This window comes from Macaca fascicularis, chromosome 5 (assembly GCF_037993035.2).
Source record: "Macaca fascicularis isolate 582-1 chromosome 5, T2T-MFA8v1.1".
In the NCBI taxonomy this organism is placed as follows: domain Eukaryota; kingdom Metazoa; phylum Chordata; class Mammalia; order Primates; family Cercopithecidae; genus Macaca; species Macaca fascicularis.
The window spans coordinates 47319905-47336393 of record NC_088379.1 but is presented as its reverse complement, the minus strand read 5'-3'; the positions used below and the strand labels follow the sequence as shown (position 1 = coordinate 47336393).

Genomic DNA, 16489 nt, shown 5'->3' with positions numbered 1-16489 from the left:
TTGCACTTAAAAAAAATGCATTGTAGACAACCAACTGTGTTGGGAGTTGGTCAGCTTCCAGAGATACTTGAAAACAAGTTGTCCAGTGAGTTCAGGCTTTTAAAGACATGTCCTTTAAGTTTATTCTCTCTCTCTCTTTCTCTCCCCCCAAAATATACTTTGAAAACATTAACTACAGTGCCTCTCAAATATTATCTTTCTCTTTATTCTGCCAAATTGCTTTCAATACATAAAGCTTAAGAGTAATGAAGCTGCCTTTTTAAAAGAAAGTTGTTATCCAAGTCAGTGTTTTCTTAAAAATGTCGATGTTTCAGAGGACTTCTTAGGATAAACAGATGTTATGAACACTTTATTTTTATTTATTATTATTTTTTTGAGACAGAATTTCATTCCTGTTGCCCAGGCTGGAGTGCAATGGTGTGATCTAGGCTCACTGCAACCTTTACCTGCAGGGTTCAAGCAATTCTCCTGCCACAGTCTCCGTAGTAGCTGAGATTACAGGCGCCCACCACTACGCCCAGCTAATTTGTTTTTTGCGTTTTTAGTAGAGATGGGGTTTTCACGTCAGGGTGGTCTAGAACTCCTGACCTCAGGTGATCCACCCACCTCGACCTCCCAAAGTGCTGGGATTATAGGCATGAGCCACTGCACCCAGCCAGATGTTATGAACACTTTAAACACTGTTTGGTTAAAATGATAAAGGAAAGATTATTAATAAGGCTAATTATTACCAAAAAGGAACAACTGTTGAAATATTTTATATGACAAGAAACTCATTGTAAGGGAATTACGTGAGGATACAACCGTGAACAATTGGCATTTGCTAAAAGTATGTTGACAGAACTGGATTCCTACTCACAGGTTCAGCAAGATTAAGTAAATCAATTTAAGGGCCTATATATTCATTACAACCACAGTAGCATAATTACCATCTTATGGAAAAAATCTCTTTAAGCCAAAAATAAGGAAGAGAACAGTTAAATGGATGTAAGTAAAATTATAGGTCATTGATTAGTAAATTATTCTGTATGGATGAAATACATTTCCTATGGTAATTAAGCCTATCACATTTATTTTGATTAGGATAAATTGTAAATCATTTTGAAAATCAATAAGAATTAAATGAATTCCTTCATTTTACCTACTGCATTGACTTCTACTCATGATCACACAGACAGTTTGGAGAGCATGTTACCTGCAATATGTCATCATGATTTAGCTTTTATGCTTCAATGTTTTATTTAGAATCTTTTGGCAGAGGAAACTGTTGATCTCAGTTAGCTAGAAACAGCTGCTTTTCTATTTTTATTTGTAGTTAATGTTTTCCAAGTGTCAAGCATATGTAGAGAAATTTTTTCCATACACTGATATTAAACATTTTATTTATATTTCTTTTATTTTTAATGGTCCTTGGGACTATTTAGAAAAGTGAGAGCCAATTAGAGCATTCACTGTAAATGCTTTTAGAAAAGAAAATCTCCCTTGGGTATTTCTATGGATGGGTCAATATCACATTTATTTATTTTCGTGGCATGCTCAAGTACAGTGCAATATTCTGGAAACAAAAGCTGCTGTTTATTTTGACTGAGTTAAAAATACATGATCTCTTTCCAAGTTTTCAAAAGTTTCTTCCTAAAGACAAAGCAAGGTGGTTTTCAATAATCTTAGGTTTGGTTCTTTGTTTTGTCAATGAATGGATACCTTGAGAAAGTGGCCAGTTGATAATCTTAGTTTAATGAGTATGGAAAACCAAACATCATATGTTCTCACTCATAAGTGGGAGCTAAGCTATGAGGAGGCAAAGGCATAAGAATGACACAATGAACTTTGGGGACTCAGGGGGAAAGTGTGGAAAGAGGGTTAGGGATAAAAGACTACAAGTTGGGTGCAGTGTATACTGCTCATGGCATGTGCCAAACTTCGTGGGGTGCATGGGTGCATCAAAATCCCACAAATCACCACTAAGGAACTTACTCATGTTACCAAACACCACCTGTTTCCCAATAACCTATGGAAGTAAAAATTTTTACATGAGTATTTCTTATTTCATATAGTTATATTTTTATTTTCTGGTCGAAGATGAAGATATTTTCTTCTTTTAGTTTGTGCTTTAGAGGGGTTTTTTTTTGGTTCCTATGATACAAGTTTTGATAAATGTATGAGCCCTCCTATTTTTTATTTGCGTATTATGCATAGTTTATGCATAGTTTACTGAAAATTAGTGCAAAATGTGGGAAATAAGCTGATGGCAAGCACCATTGTGTCCTTTGATGACAGATACAGTGAGCGATAGAGCACATGTCCTGGGTCCTGAGTAGCATACAATGACCAGTGAGATTAAGAAACTAAGGAAGCAGGAAGAAAAATGCTGTAAGATTCACCACATTTTATTTGTGGTGAGTCTTGGGTGAGGTAGAATTGCCCTAAATTTTTGAAGCACCAGGAAACCTTGATAGGAGACTCAGTTTCTAAACCATTGGCTCATGAGAAAGCCATGTTTCATCACAGGGCTGTGTGATTTGTGGTAGAAAAGAAACTCTTGGTTTTGTGGTTGTTGACCCCAAAAAGGAGGTCATTGCTATGGCTTTCATCTTTGTCTTTGTGTTTACCTGGTTAGAATGACATATGGGAAAGTAGCTCTAGAGTTTTCTTAATGTGTTTTAAAATAAATACTTCTAATGTTTCAAACATAGGATTTTGTTTTGTTTTGTTTTTATCTTTCAGGAACATTACAAAAGGTCTATTTTAAATCAAATGGGAGTGAACCTTTGGTCACTGATGGTGAAATCCAAGGGTCCGATGTTATTCTTACAAATACAATTTATAACCAGAGCACTGTGATTTCTACTGCACATCCCGACCAGCACATTCCAGCCTGGACTACGGATGCTTCTCTCCCAGGGGACCAAAGTCACAGGAATACAGGTAAGTCCAAAGGTGATACATGCTAGAGGCTTTTAATGTCCCACAAGTAGGTTTTTAAGTTTGGCAACCAATCCTTTTAATTCACAATCACTTGCTGGTCACAGAGGAAAATCTCCACTCAGTTTCCCGGTAAGCCTAGCTGAGTGCCCTATTCTGTTTTTTGTTTGTTTGTTTGTTTGTTTAGACGGAGTCTTGCTCTTGTCACCCAGGCTGGAGTGCAGTGGTGCGATCTGAGCTCTCTGCAACCTCCATCTCCCGGGTTTAAGCAATTCTCCTGCCTCAACCTCTTGAGTAGCTGAGATTACAGGTGCCCTCCACCACACCTGGCTATTTTTTTTTTTTTGTAGTTTTGGTAGAGATGGGGTTTCACCATGTTGGCCAGGCTGGTCTCGAACTCCTGATCTCAAGTGATCCACCCGCCTCAGCCTCCCAAAGTGCTGGGATTACAGGCGTGAGCCACTGCGCCCTGCCAAATTCCCTATTCTTAAACATGAAATGACATCAGCCCAGATGTTCAGGTAGGAATGAGTAAGAAATGAAAATGTATCGATGCCATTCAATATTTCTGAGGTCTGAAAATTTACACTGCTTGCCCCAATATAGTGGCATTGATTTTGTAGTGGTTCATCTGTGAAAGTTTGCACTCCAGTTTTGAAGTTTTTGAAGTTTTAAGTTACTTATTTTGAGTTAATAAGTAAGTTAAGTCACTGACATTGTTGTTGGTCCCTTGCAGGAGGACCCATTCAGTAACAGGATGCTGAGTGATTTAATGGAGCTATCCCCCTATTTACATTTTTTTTTTTTTTTGAGATGGAATCTCTCTCTGTCTCCTAGGCTGGAATGCAGTAGCACAATCTCAGCTCACTGCAACCTACACCTCCTGGGTTGAAGCGATTCTCCTGCCTCAGCCTCCTGAGTAGCTGGGATTGCAGGCACGTGCCACCTCGCCTAGCTAATTTTTGTATTTTTAGTAGAGACAGAGTTTCACCATGTTGGTCAGGCTTGTCTTGAACTCCTAACCTCATGATCCACCCGCCTTGGCCTCCCAAAGTGCTGGGATTACAGTCGTGAGCCACTGCACCCAGCCCCCTATTTACTTTTGAGACATTCATGTTTTTGTTTTGTTTTGTTTTTGTTTTTGTTTTTTATCTTGCTTCCTTTTTCACCTTCTATTATTGGCTGTAAAGTTTATTTTATATATTGGTGAATGACAAAAAAAAATCACACCTTGAGAAAAATGGCATGTGCCAAACTCTTCTGCATGAGGACAAAGGGAGGGATTTGTTAGTTATTGCAGAAGAAGAGCTGGGAGAGAGAAAAGACAGAAAGTGTGGACACGGGGCATGATGAGGTGATGAGAGGTGACAGATGACATGCTCTGGAATGTGATTCTACCTTTTGATAAAGTTACTGTGCTTCCAGAATACTCGGTGGGAGTGGATTTGTATGGAAAATGCCAAGAAGCTTCAGCTCTGATACAACCAATGCTAATAAAAAATAATCAGAGCACAGTACAGCCACTGCCAGAATTTTATCCATAGTTGTCTGGCCTCTTCATTTCTACTTTCTAAAACAAGGTTATGTGATTGAAAATTACACAAAGCCCATCCACCCATGATCATTGTCTTGAGTGTTTCCCTTTCATGAAAACCCACAAAGGGATATCACATCTTAGGTCTGAGATGGCATATTTATTTTTATTTTGAGCCAGGAAAGGGAGGATTAAGTTGACTTTTAGCTATCATAGTATATGTTTGCCAGTGTTTGAGGAAAAGCAGGATTATTCTATTTCTCCAACCCAAAAGAGACAGACAGTTTGGATTCCACTGTTTCACAGAGCACCTATAGGTATTAACTGTTTCTTGTGCATAGTGTTTACCATTGATTCATATGGATTTGGATTCATTATCTGACAGTATTTTTGCAAACCAGAATTATGCCAAGTTAAATTTATTTCCCTCATGGGTTTAATTTTGAGGTTTTATTTTTCAGTCATGTCTTAAGCACTTCATTATTCTTAAGAACAGTGGTTTTCATCAGAAGCGCAGAAGCAATTTAAACAAAAACTCAGTCAAGTTAATGTGGTTGCAATTACAGTAATTGTTATTTTCTTCTACTAAGTGCATTTGTCTTTATTTTGAAAGTTCCATTATTTGTTAAGATTCAAACAGGATTGACAAACACATGTCCTGAAGAGTAAAGAAACATGTGGCAGTTGTTGCTCAGATTGGAAGTTTGATAGAAGTCTGACTTATTTGCTCTTCCTATGGCTGGAACGTTGCTTGTGAATATGAGCATAAATTGACATGTAGAAGAAATCCAGGCGAAATTAGGATGGGTAAATGGAGAAAGGCCAAAACCCTAGCATATGTGTCATTTGATGTTGTTAATGTACTTGACAGTTAGCATTAGTCTTTACTGTCTGACCACATAGACTCAGTATACTGTCAATATCAACTAAAAGTATTTATTGCAAGAAATTTGATAGCTTTCCATACATTTAAGTAATAGTGCAAGCCTGTGATTATAGAAGTTTTAGAGAATGTTTGAATATTTTCTCTGTGATCCTTATAATTAACTGATGAAATACACCAGACAGGTAATAGCATACACCATTTTTTCACAGTGTGAAATTGAGTTTTAGAGAAATTAGTTGGTGTATCCAGTATCACTTGCCTAGCAATTAGTAGACATGAAATTTTGATTCAGCTCTTAGGACTCTAAGATCAGTGCTCTTTCAAGTTTTTCATCATCATTTAATCTGATTGTTTTCTTTGCAGTAGCATTATTAAACAAATTTTAAGTTCTGGGAGAGAAGAAAGAGTAGACTTTTTTGTTGTTGTTTTTATTGCTGTATAGTCAATGTGTAATAAAATATTAGTTGAATGAATAAATAAATGAACTATAGTCATTTTAAATTTTAATACATGATTTATCACTTTTGCTAGAAGTGCCTGATCACACTTCTACTACTTGATGTGTATTTCACCAATTTTACTTAAAGTATCATTTAATGTCTTAGATCTGTATTAACACCTAGCAGAGGGTTTACTTTTATCCTCCTCTTTTATTATTCTCAAATTAAGATGTTATTTTCAATTCGTGGCATATGTAAAAGCTATTTAAATATACTTCAGTCCAAAAATACAATGGTCAGACATTCTATTCTACCCAAATATCCTGGGTAGGAAAAGTACCAAGAAATAGTCTTTTCCTAAGACATTCTTCTTGGAGGTTCTTAATGTAATGCCAAGACATAGAATCCTGCATTTCGTAAAGCTTTAACCAGAATACCCCCTGTATTACACTGTGTAGCATAGTTAGGTTTTGTGAAAGTGAAATAAGTTTTATGTGATATCTGGTACTTCTGGAGTTAACATTAGTTACACTTTGAAAACAAATTATAATGTGAAAAAGGGGCCTATCTGGGGAGGGGGAGGGGGGAGGGACCGCATGTTCTCACTCAGGTGAGAACTGAACAATGAGATCACTTGGACTCGGGAAGGGGAACATCACACACCGGGGCCTATCATGGGGAGGGGGGAGGGGGGAAGGGGGAGGGATTGCATTGGGAGTTATACCTGATATAAACGACGAGTTGATGGGTGCTGACGAGTTGATGGGTGCAGCACGCCAACATGGCACAAGTATACATATGTAACCAACCTGCACGTTATGCACATGTACCCTAGGACTTAAAGTATAATAGTAATAAAAAAAAAACAACAAAAAAAGAAAAAAAGAAAAAGAAAAAAAAAAAGAATGTATCAAAGATGACCCTAGGTTTCTGATTGGCTCAACTAGATAGTAAGTAACTGGTTAATTCTGGGAATAAAATTATTCTAGCTGTTTATGTAGCTAAATCTAATGCAGTGCTTTTTTTAAACTACATTTAAATCCTGGAATTAAATCCAAGAGCAAATTAAAAAAAAAAAAAAAAGAAAATAACAAGTACTACAATGTTGACAATGTTTACTCTAAAGGAGACACTATTGGAGATTAACTTTTAATTTCTCAATCAATATTTACATTATTGCAAGAAATATATATGGGAAACTGGGAAACATGTGGCATAAACTTCCAAATATAATATCTATTAAAATGAAATATATACATATATTTAACCTGGGTAGCTAATGTTGTATAACATTCCATATAATAATAATGCTGGTTTAATAATAATAAAAAAAAAAAAAGGAAAAGGCCCATAGTTAATGTTCATACTATGTTTCAGCAAGGAATTTTTCTAGGTTATATTCTGTATCTGGGATTTTATTTTCACCATTTTTTCCTTATGTATTTTATAACTATTTAAATATATATTTAACTTTAAGGAAAGGGAAAACTTCTGCCAACCAAGACCTTTTGGGTAAAAGATAACATGGAACACAATAAAATAACCTAGTAACTCTGATAAGAAGTTAAAGTGACAAGAGAGTAAATTCATGTGCTGAAAGCTTAGGGTGTTCTGTTCTCTTATCACATGTTTGATAACTAGATCCTAAATCTTCTATTTCAGATGAAAATGCATTATCCCTCTCATGTACTTTTCTAAATATCTGCTTTTTTGAGATATAATTCATATACCATAAAACTCATTCTTTCAATGTGTACATTCAGCAATTTTCAAATATATCACAGTGTTGCATAACCATCACCACTATCTAATTTTAGAATATTCTCATCGTTGCAAAAAAAAGTCATATTCCCCGCCCCCTATTTCCCCTTTCCCTCAACTCCTGGCCAAAACTAATCTAGTTTCAATCTCTATGGATTTTCTTATTCTGAAATTTTTATATGAAAAGCATCAGACAATATGTGGTCCTTTGTATCTCCCTTCTTTTATTTTGCATGATGCTTTCAGAATGCATCCATGATGTAGCATGTGTCAGTACTTCATTTCTTTTTAGTGCTGAATAATATTCCATCATGTGGCTGTATCACATTTTTCTTTATCCAGTCATCCATTGTTAAAAATTAGGGTTGCATATACATTTTTAAAAACTATTATCAATAATGATTCTATGAATATTCATGTACAAGTTTTTGTGTGGAAATGTTTCCAGTTCTCTTGTGTTTATACCTAGAAATGGAATTGTGTTATTTCTCTGTTTCCTTACTTGTCTTCAGTCTAGTTGTTCTATCCATTATTGAAAGTGGGGTATTCATGTCGTCAACTATTTCTTTTCTTTTCTTTTTTTCTTTCTTTCTTTCTTTCTTTCTTTCTTTCTTTCTTTCTTTCTTTCTTTCTTTCTTTCTTTCTTTCTTTCTTTCTTTCTTTTTTTTTTTTGAGATGGAGTCTTGCTCTGTTGCCCAAGCTGGAGTGCAGTGCACGATCTCAGTTCACTGCAACCTTTGCCTCCTGGGTTCAGGCGATTCTCCTGCCTCAGTCTCCCAAGTAGCTGGGATTATAAGCACACACCACCATGCCGGCTAATTTTTGTATTTTTAATAGAGACAGGGTTTTGCCATGTTGGCCAGTCTGGTCTTGAACTCCTGACCTCAAGTGATCAGCCCACCTTGGCCTCCCAAAGTGCTGAGATTACAGGATGAGCCACTACGCCTGGCCTTCTTTCAGTTCTATCAGTTTTTTGCTTCAGATATTTTGATGGTCTGTCATTAGGTGTGTAAATGTTTACAATTGTTATTTCTTCTTGCTATTTTGAAACTTTTATTAATATATAATGTCCTTCTTTATTTATTCTACCCATTTTTGATTTTTTTTTTTTTTTGAGACAGGGTCTTGCTTTGTTGCCCAGGCTGGAGTGCAGTGGCATGATCTCAGCCTACTATAACCTCTGCCTTCTAGGTTCATGCGATTCTCCTGCCTCAGCCTCCTGAGTAGCTGGGACTACAGACACACGCCACCATGCCTGGCAAATTTTTGTATTTTTAGTAGAGACAGGGTTTCACCATGTTGGTCAGGATGGTCTTGATCTCCTGACCTTGGCCTCCCAAAGTGCTGGGATCACAGGAGTGAGCCACTGCGCCCGGCCACCATTGTTGATTTAAAGCCTGTTTTGTTGATACTGATTTTCCTTAACTTATTATGGAGTTATATCCTTATAAACTCATTGTTACTTGAAACTGTTGTACGTAAAAAATACATTTAATACATCGAACCTATAGAACATTGTAGCTTAGCTTAGCCTTCACCTTAAATGTGCTCAGAACATTTATATTAGCCTACAGTTGGACAAATCATCTAATACAAACCCTATTTTATAATAACATATTGGACAGCTCATGTATTTTATTGTATACCTTACTGAAAGAGAAAAACAGAATCGTTATATGAGTACTCAAAATACAGTTTCTGTTAAATGTGTGTCACTTTTGCACAATTGTAAATTTGAAAAATTATAAAAGTCAAACCATCATAAGTGAGTCATCCCACTATCTTCTTTTGGTTACTATTTGCAGGGAATATTTTTATCTATCCTTTCACTTTCAACCTATTTGTGTCTTTGAATCTAAAGTGAGTCTGTGGTAGACAGCATATAGTTGGATTATGGTTTTATCCATTCTGCCAATCTCTGTCTTTTGATTGAAAAAATTTAATCCATTAATATTTGAAGTAATTACTGATGACAGACCTACTTCTGTCATTTTGCTGTTTGTTTTTTATATACCTTATAGCTTTTTTTCATCCCTCATTTCCTGGATCATTGCCTTCTTTTGTGTTTAGTTTTTGTTTTTTTTTAAGTATTGAAACATTTAAATTCCTTTCTCATTTCCTTTGTCATATATATATATATATATATATATATATATATATCTCAAAGCACATATATATATATATTCTATAGCTATTTTATTTATGGTTACCATTGGGATCACATTTAACATCCTAAAGTGATAGCACTCTAACTTGAATTTATTTATTTATTTATTTATTTTTTTGAGACAGAGTCTTGCTCTGTCGCCCAGGCTGGAGTGCAGTGGTGCGATCTCGGCTCACTGCAAGCTCCACCTCCTGGGTTCACGCCATTCTCCTGCCTCAGCTTCCCGAGTAGCTGGGACTATGGGTGCCTGCCCCCAGGCCCAGCTAATTTTTTGTATTTTTAGTAGAGACGGGGTTTCACCATGTTAGCCAGGATGGTCTTGATCTCCTGACCTCGTGATCCACCTGCCTCGGCCTCCCAAAGTGCTGGGATTACAGACGTGAGCCACTGTGCCCAACCTCTAACTTGAATTTATACCAGTTTAACTTCAATAACAAAAACTCTGTTCCTTTAACTGCCCTGCCCCACCTCTGAAACTTTCAAACATTCCATGGAATCCAGAGTTCCAAAATAGTTACATCAGACAGATTCTGCCAGTGCAGTTGTTGTCTAGGTGGGGAGACAGATTGCTGGTGTTTTCTGTTCCACCATCTTCCCAGATGCTCTCTAGCAAAAAAATTTAACTTTGACAGTTTTCTTGCCAGTATTTTCACTGCTTTTATGGAGGAGTAGATTTTTGGAGGATCTTACTTTGCCATTCTGGGAGTATTTCCTACTCCTCAATTGTTTTTTACCTTACTTATTCACTCTGATTCCTTCTTTCTCATTTCCTCCAATATGGGGAGTTGATTTTTCTCTTTCTCTTTTATATAATGTATGAGTGTGATTCTGTTATATATGTTATTTGTAATTGAAGTTATTTCCCATTTTTGCATAAATTCCTTCATTTCTTCTCCTTCTGCCTAAGAAGAACCTAATAACAGCCAAATGTGTATGATTTTATAGTTTTCTCCATCCTCTTGCAATCTCATTTAAACATGTATACATACATGTACACAGGATAATATTCACATAGAGGATTTGGGTAATTGTTTTTATTACTTTTTTTTTTCACAAAATATCTTTCCCATCCAAGAATACTTCAATATCTTCAAGGCAAAAGCTTAATTCTAATCTATTGTTATAATGACTAAATAGTATTCCATGTTGTCATTATACCATAATTTATTTCAACCATTTCCCCAATAATGGGAATTCACTTTATATCCAGCTTTTTCTCCCTCAATGAACTACATAGTCTTCTTTCTGAAGAAAAAATGATTTGGATGATGACCATGATACTGTCTAAATTGCAGTGATTTATTTACATTGATAACTAGATATGGACTGAAATGCCCTAAACTCATACCCAAAAGTTACTGGGTGTAGAAAGCTTATGCACCAATTCAAAACCCTTAGATTATTCTTTCTTCTTAGTTTTATGTTTTTAACATGAGATGTTTTCATTAGCTTTAACATGAGCTCTACAAGAATATGAAGCTGGCTGGGCACGGTGGCTCACGCCTGTAATCCTACCACTTTGGGAGGCTGAGGCAGGTGGACCACCTGAGGTCAAGAGTTTGGGACTAGCCTGGCCAACATGGCAAAACCTTGTCTCTACTAAAAATACAAAAATTAGCCAGGCATGGTGGCATGCGCCTATAATCCCAGCTACTCGGGAGGCTGAGGTAGGAGAATCGCTTGAACCTGGGGGTGGAGGTTGCAGTGAGCCAAGATCACACCACTTCACTCCAGCCTGGGCAAAACAGCAAAACTCCACCCAAAAAATATATATGCAGCTAAGAGGATCAGAGCAGGTCTTGGAGTTTTACCTGGGTTACTACTCATCAGGCAACTATCCAAGAGGAGAGTTTGAGAAAGGGAGTCTAATTAGACATCTGAAATCCGGTAAATCTCTTACCTGTTAAGGGATGTTGGCCAGGCTGGTCTCAAACTCCTGACCCCAAGTGATCCTCCTGTCTCAGCCTCCCAAAGTTCTGGGAATACAGGCGTAAGCCTCCATGCCCAACTTATAACCATAATTTTATAATAGGGACAAGCATAAATAATATCTTGAAATGTTTGTGACAACTCTATATTGATGCAAATATCTATGATTTCTAATTTTTTCTATAGTTGTTGCCTACATTGGCAATTTAATTATACTACATTTCAGTTGGGTGTTATTGGAAATAGAGATGTTATTTTTTCCCCATACAAGTTCATAGACAGCCTAAATTTTATGTAGGGGCCATTGATTCTTTGGATTCTGATTATGGGCACCTGCTCTAGAGGAAAAAAATATTTTGTTGGTACCTTGGCGGGTCTGAGGTCTGCCTAAGCTGCTTCTCAAGGTCTTAGTGATGTTCCAAAAATCACTGTAGTCGTGACCCCTAGATGCCATTCCCACGTGCTGTGGTGGACACTAGTGTTAGACCCCATTGTTCAAGTCCAGTTGGTTTCTCTCCTCTATATATTAAATCACATCTTTTATGTTTAAAGAACAATTAAGAGATTCAGACATGAACTTCTGGCTAACAACAACATCTAAGCAAGAATGAGTGCAATATTTAAGTAATTGTTGCATGCTTATTTGGTTGTTAGCATTCTAGTAAAGACTTGCACAATTCTAGAGGGAGAAAAGTAGCTCGAATGTAAGAATGGACTCTCTTTTTCACTTTTCCCTGATTTCCTTCCCTTCCTCCTCATTCCATCTTTAGACGATTCTTTCCCTAGGATGTATTGGGTTCCTCCTGGAAAGAGCAAACTCAGTCATCTTGCAGAACTAGGCTTCTGAAAGCAGTAATGGAACAGTGACTGTTTCACTCCCCTTTGGGTATAGTCCTAGATTTCCTTTTTCAAAGATGTCTTGGCAAGACTCCTGACCCTCTCTCCTAAATGAATCCTGCAATATCCTCCAGGTGACAAATGCCCCCAAGCTTATATGTTTATGTCATATTAATACATATAGCAAGTGAGGGTCAGAGTTAAACAGTCACATCAAAAGAGCTTATGGCTCAATTTTTTTCTCTGCAGCTTCATTATCACAATTTTCTCTTTAGGAAGAACAGCCCAATACCCTTGATTCACAGAGAGAAAAAAAGGAAAACAAACAAAACAGTAGCATGTTAACAGCATTGCAAAAACAATTCTAGTCAAACTCAATGACAAAATGATCTTTTAAAAGTCAAAGGCTCAGATGAAAGTCAAAACAAAAATCAAAAAAACAGAAAAACCCAAACTGTGTAATTTACTTTTATCTCTGGTTCTGAAAGAAAAATTGGCACTTTATGTAATCTTTTGCCTGAATTATTCAATTTGTTGACTATCTCAGGTTTTTGGTATTTGTATTATTTTGTGTTGAGAGCAAAAAACCCATCAGTGGGAATCTGTATGCTATACTTGCGCCTTTGGAAAATATGCCTTTTCACTTGTAGCTGAAATGATTAGGGTAATGAGTTTTCCAAACCAAAAGCTTTACATCTGTTCAATTTGATGCAATCCACTTCTTGTGTTTCAGTGTTAACACATTTTATTCTTCTATTTTGCTGCTCTGGATCATTAATCTAATATTCACATGTGGTGTTTGATTTTTTTTTTTTCAAGATGGAGTCTTGCTCTGTCTCCCAGGCTGGAGTGCAGTGGCACGATCTTGGCACACTGCAACCTCCACCTCCTGAGTTCAAGCGATTCTCCTGCCTCAGCCTCCTGAGTAGCTGGGATTATAGGTGTGCGCCACCACGCCTAGCTAATTTTTGTATTTTTAGTAGAGATGGGGTTTCGTCATGTTGGCTAGACCGGTCTTGAACTCCTGACCTCTTGATCTGCCCGCCTCGGCCTCCCAAAGTGCTGGGATTACAGACGTGAGCCACCGCGCCTGGCCAGGGTTTGAATTAATAAGACTTATGGTATAGTACTTGTTTATAATTATATTAAGCTGTGTAAACCCATTCTGATGTCTGTGTACTTTTCTAAATTTTATGAGATGTCTCAAATTTTAGAGAATCTAGGTTAATATTCTGTGAAGCACCAAATCAGCAGCTATTTATTGGATGTCATACTCTGGGTTTTTGCAGTATGGACTATAAAGATGGATAAGACAGAGGTCCTGTCCCCAAGCAGCCAGTTATCTACTAACTGCCTTGCAACATAAACATATTCTTACGACTTGAGAAATAAAGTGAGAAATTTTATAAGACAGGCTCAGAAAGCAAACATGATCGATTTCGATTCTTTTTATTTTTCTAAAAGATAATATTGCTAATTCATACCATTTTAATTCTATAATAAATGCAACATTTTTTTCATAAAGTTTTCTTTACAAGGACAAAAATATATTTTAATTTAAAGGTCTATCTTGGAACTTCTATTTTTAAACAGATTAAACTGCTTCATTTTAAAATTTAATAATTATCTTGAATCAGTTGAACAGAGCCTTTAGTTTTCAATTTTGTCTGTAGAGTATGGGAAGGCCAACATTGCTGTTGCTGGTATTAATGGGAATGTTATCACCTCAGGAAGTGGGAGATATAAAATTTTGTAATTTTCTCATTGGAATTGCCTCCAAATTCCTCCATTGTTTTTTAAGTAATCAAGCTCAGAGAGTTTGTTTTGTTGTGGCTATATGTTTGTAGATGTGCACTCAACATAATCCTCTAGAATGTGCATTTCAGGAGACTGATTTATGATGTCCTGATAGCTGTTAAGCCACAGTAACTGTGTTACCATATAATGTGTCCTTTAAAGTAAACAAAAAATTTTTTAAATGAATAATATGGGAGGTTGCTGTGGGAAAGAAATGAAGACTTGGTCGGGTGTGGTGGCTCATGCCACACCCAGCAACTTGAACTTGGGAGGTTGAAGTTCAAGTGAGTCGAGATCTCACCACTGTACTCCAGTCTGGGCAACAGAGTGAGACCTTGACTCAAAAAAAAAAAAAAAAAAAAAAAAAACCCCAAAAATCCTAGCACTTTGGGAGGCTGAGGTGGGTGGATTGGTTGAATTCAGGAGTTTGAGACCAGCCTGGCCAACATGGCAAAACCCCATCTCTACAAAAAATGCAAATAGTCGGGCATGGTGAGGAGTGCCTGTAGTCCCAGCTATTTGGGAGGCTGAGGTGGGAGAAGCACTTGCGCCTGGGAGGTTGAGTTGAAGTGAGCCAAGATCTCACCATTGCACTCCAGCCTGGGCAATGGAGTGAAACCTTGACTCAAAGAATCCCCCAAAACAAAAGACAAAACCCCAAATCCATAGAAATGGAAACCTTACATCTAAAGTTTTTTTCCTAGAGTTTCTTTAGCTTGTTCTAGAGATTGGGTAATGGCCAAACAATCATATCACAGCCAATCATGAGAAGCAGTGAAGCTAAAATGCCTGGGGACACATCAAACACCATTAACTTCCCCGTAGAGTTGGCCCTACAGGTGCCAACTTTCTCCCTCTTCAGCTGAGCTTCTGTGTCTTCCCTCTATCCACTCTCAGTGCCTTCCCTCTGAAGATCTGTTTAAAGCATTCCAGTCATTAAGAAAATGTGGCACATATACACCATGGAATACTATGCAGCCATAAAAAAGGATGAGTTCATGCCCTTTGTAGGGACATGGATGAAGCTGGAAACCATCATTCTTAACAAACTATCGCAAGAGCAGTAAACCAAACACTGCTTGTTCTCACTCATAGCTGGGAATTGAACAATGAGAACACTTGGACACAGGATGGGGAACATCACACTCCGGGGCCTGTCGTGGGGTGGGAGGAGGGGTAGGGATAGCATTAGGAGATATACCTAATGTAAATGACTAGTTAATGGGTGCAGCATACCAACATGGCACATGTATACGTATGTAACATGTGCATGTTGTGCACATGTACCCTAGAACTTAAAATATATATAAAAAAAGAAAGATAATAAATGAGGCAATTCTTAAAAAAAAAACAAAAAAAAACAAAAAAAAACATGCCAGTCATCTCAGTCCCTCCAGGGGTGCTGTTCCACTTGTATGTGTCTAGTCGTCCATCTCGCCCTCTCTCTAATTTCTTTATTGTTAAAGAGAAAACATGAAATCTAACTTCTTAACAAAGTTTTGAGTATACATTACACTTGTTAATGTGCCCATTGTTGTACAGCAGATCCCCAAAACTTTTTCATTTTGCACGCCTGAAACTCTATACCCATTGGTTAGCAACTCCTCGTTTCCCCTTCTGCCCAACTTCTGGCAACCATCATTCCACTTTCTGCTTCTATGAGTTTGACTATGTTTGATACTTTAGGTAAGTGGAATCATGCAGTATTTGCACTTTTGTGACTGGCTTATTTTACTTAGCATAATGTCCTCAAGTTTCCTCCATACCGTATGATATGACAGAATTTCCTTCTTTGTTGAGGTTGCTGCTGCTTTTATAGAAGAAGCCACTGCAAGACTTGTCAGTGGAGCTAGTCTAACAGTCTGGCACATGATAAGAACTCAGAAAATACTAGCCAGAAAGGTTAGGAGGAGTCTACTTGCTCCCTTTTCCCCTTTGGACCCATATACTACAATTTCTCTTTCGTGCTGACTCCCACATCCCTCACCAAAAAACAAGCCAGACTTATGACAGAGAAGCTGGTCACATTTTTTAGTTTATTTTAAAAGCTTTTTAAAAAAATAATAATTTTATTATCGATCAGAATTATATATCTACTATTTAAGCAGTATAGAAAACTGGAAGCATAAAGCGAGAAGGAAAAAAATCATTCCAAATTACCCTACCCAGAAAGAAACCATGTTTAATAACATGAACTAAACATCCTTCCACACCCA

General features: G+C 37.1%; 1 protein-coding gene across 16 annotated transcripts in view; it reads left to right on the top strand.

The window, feature by feature from the left end:
- Positions 1 to 16489, top strand: part of CORIN (corin, serine peptidase) — a 264257-nt gene that overhangs the window by 65214 nt on the left and 182554 nt on the right. For all 16 annotated transcript variants that reach the window (XR_012434810.1, XR_012434811.1, XR_012434809.1 and 13 more), the window contains exon 3: positions 2725 to 2925. Coding sequence is in view for 11 of the 16 variants with exons in the window: in XM_045392336.3 (XP_045248271.2) it covers positions 2725 to 2925 (201 nt within the window). In the remaining 5 variants the exon portion in view is untranslated. The remainder of the gene's footprint in view (positions 1 to 2724; positions 2926 to 16489) is intronic.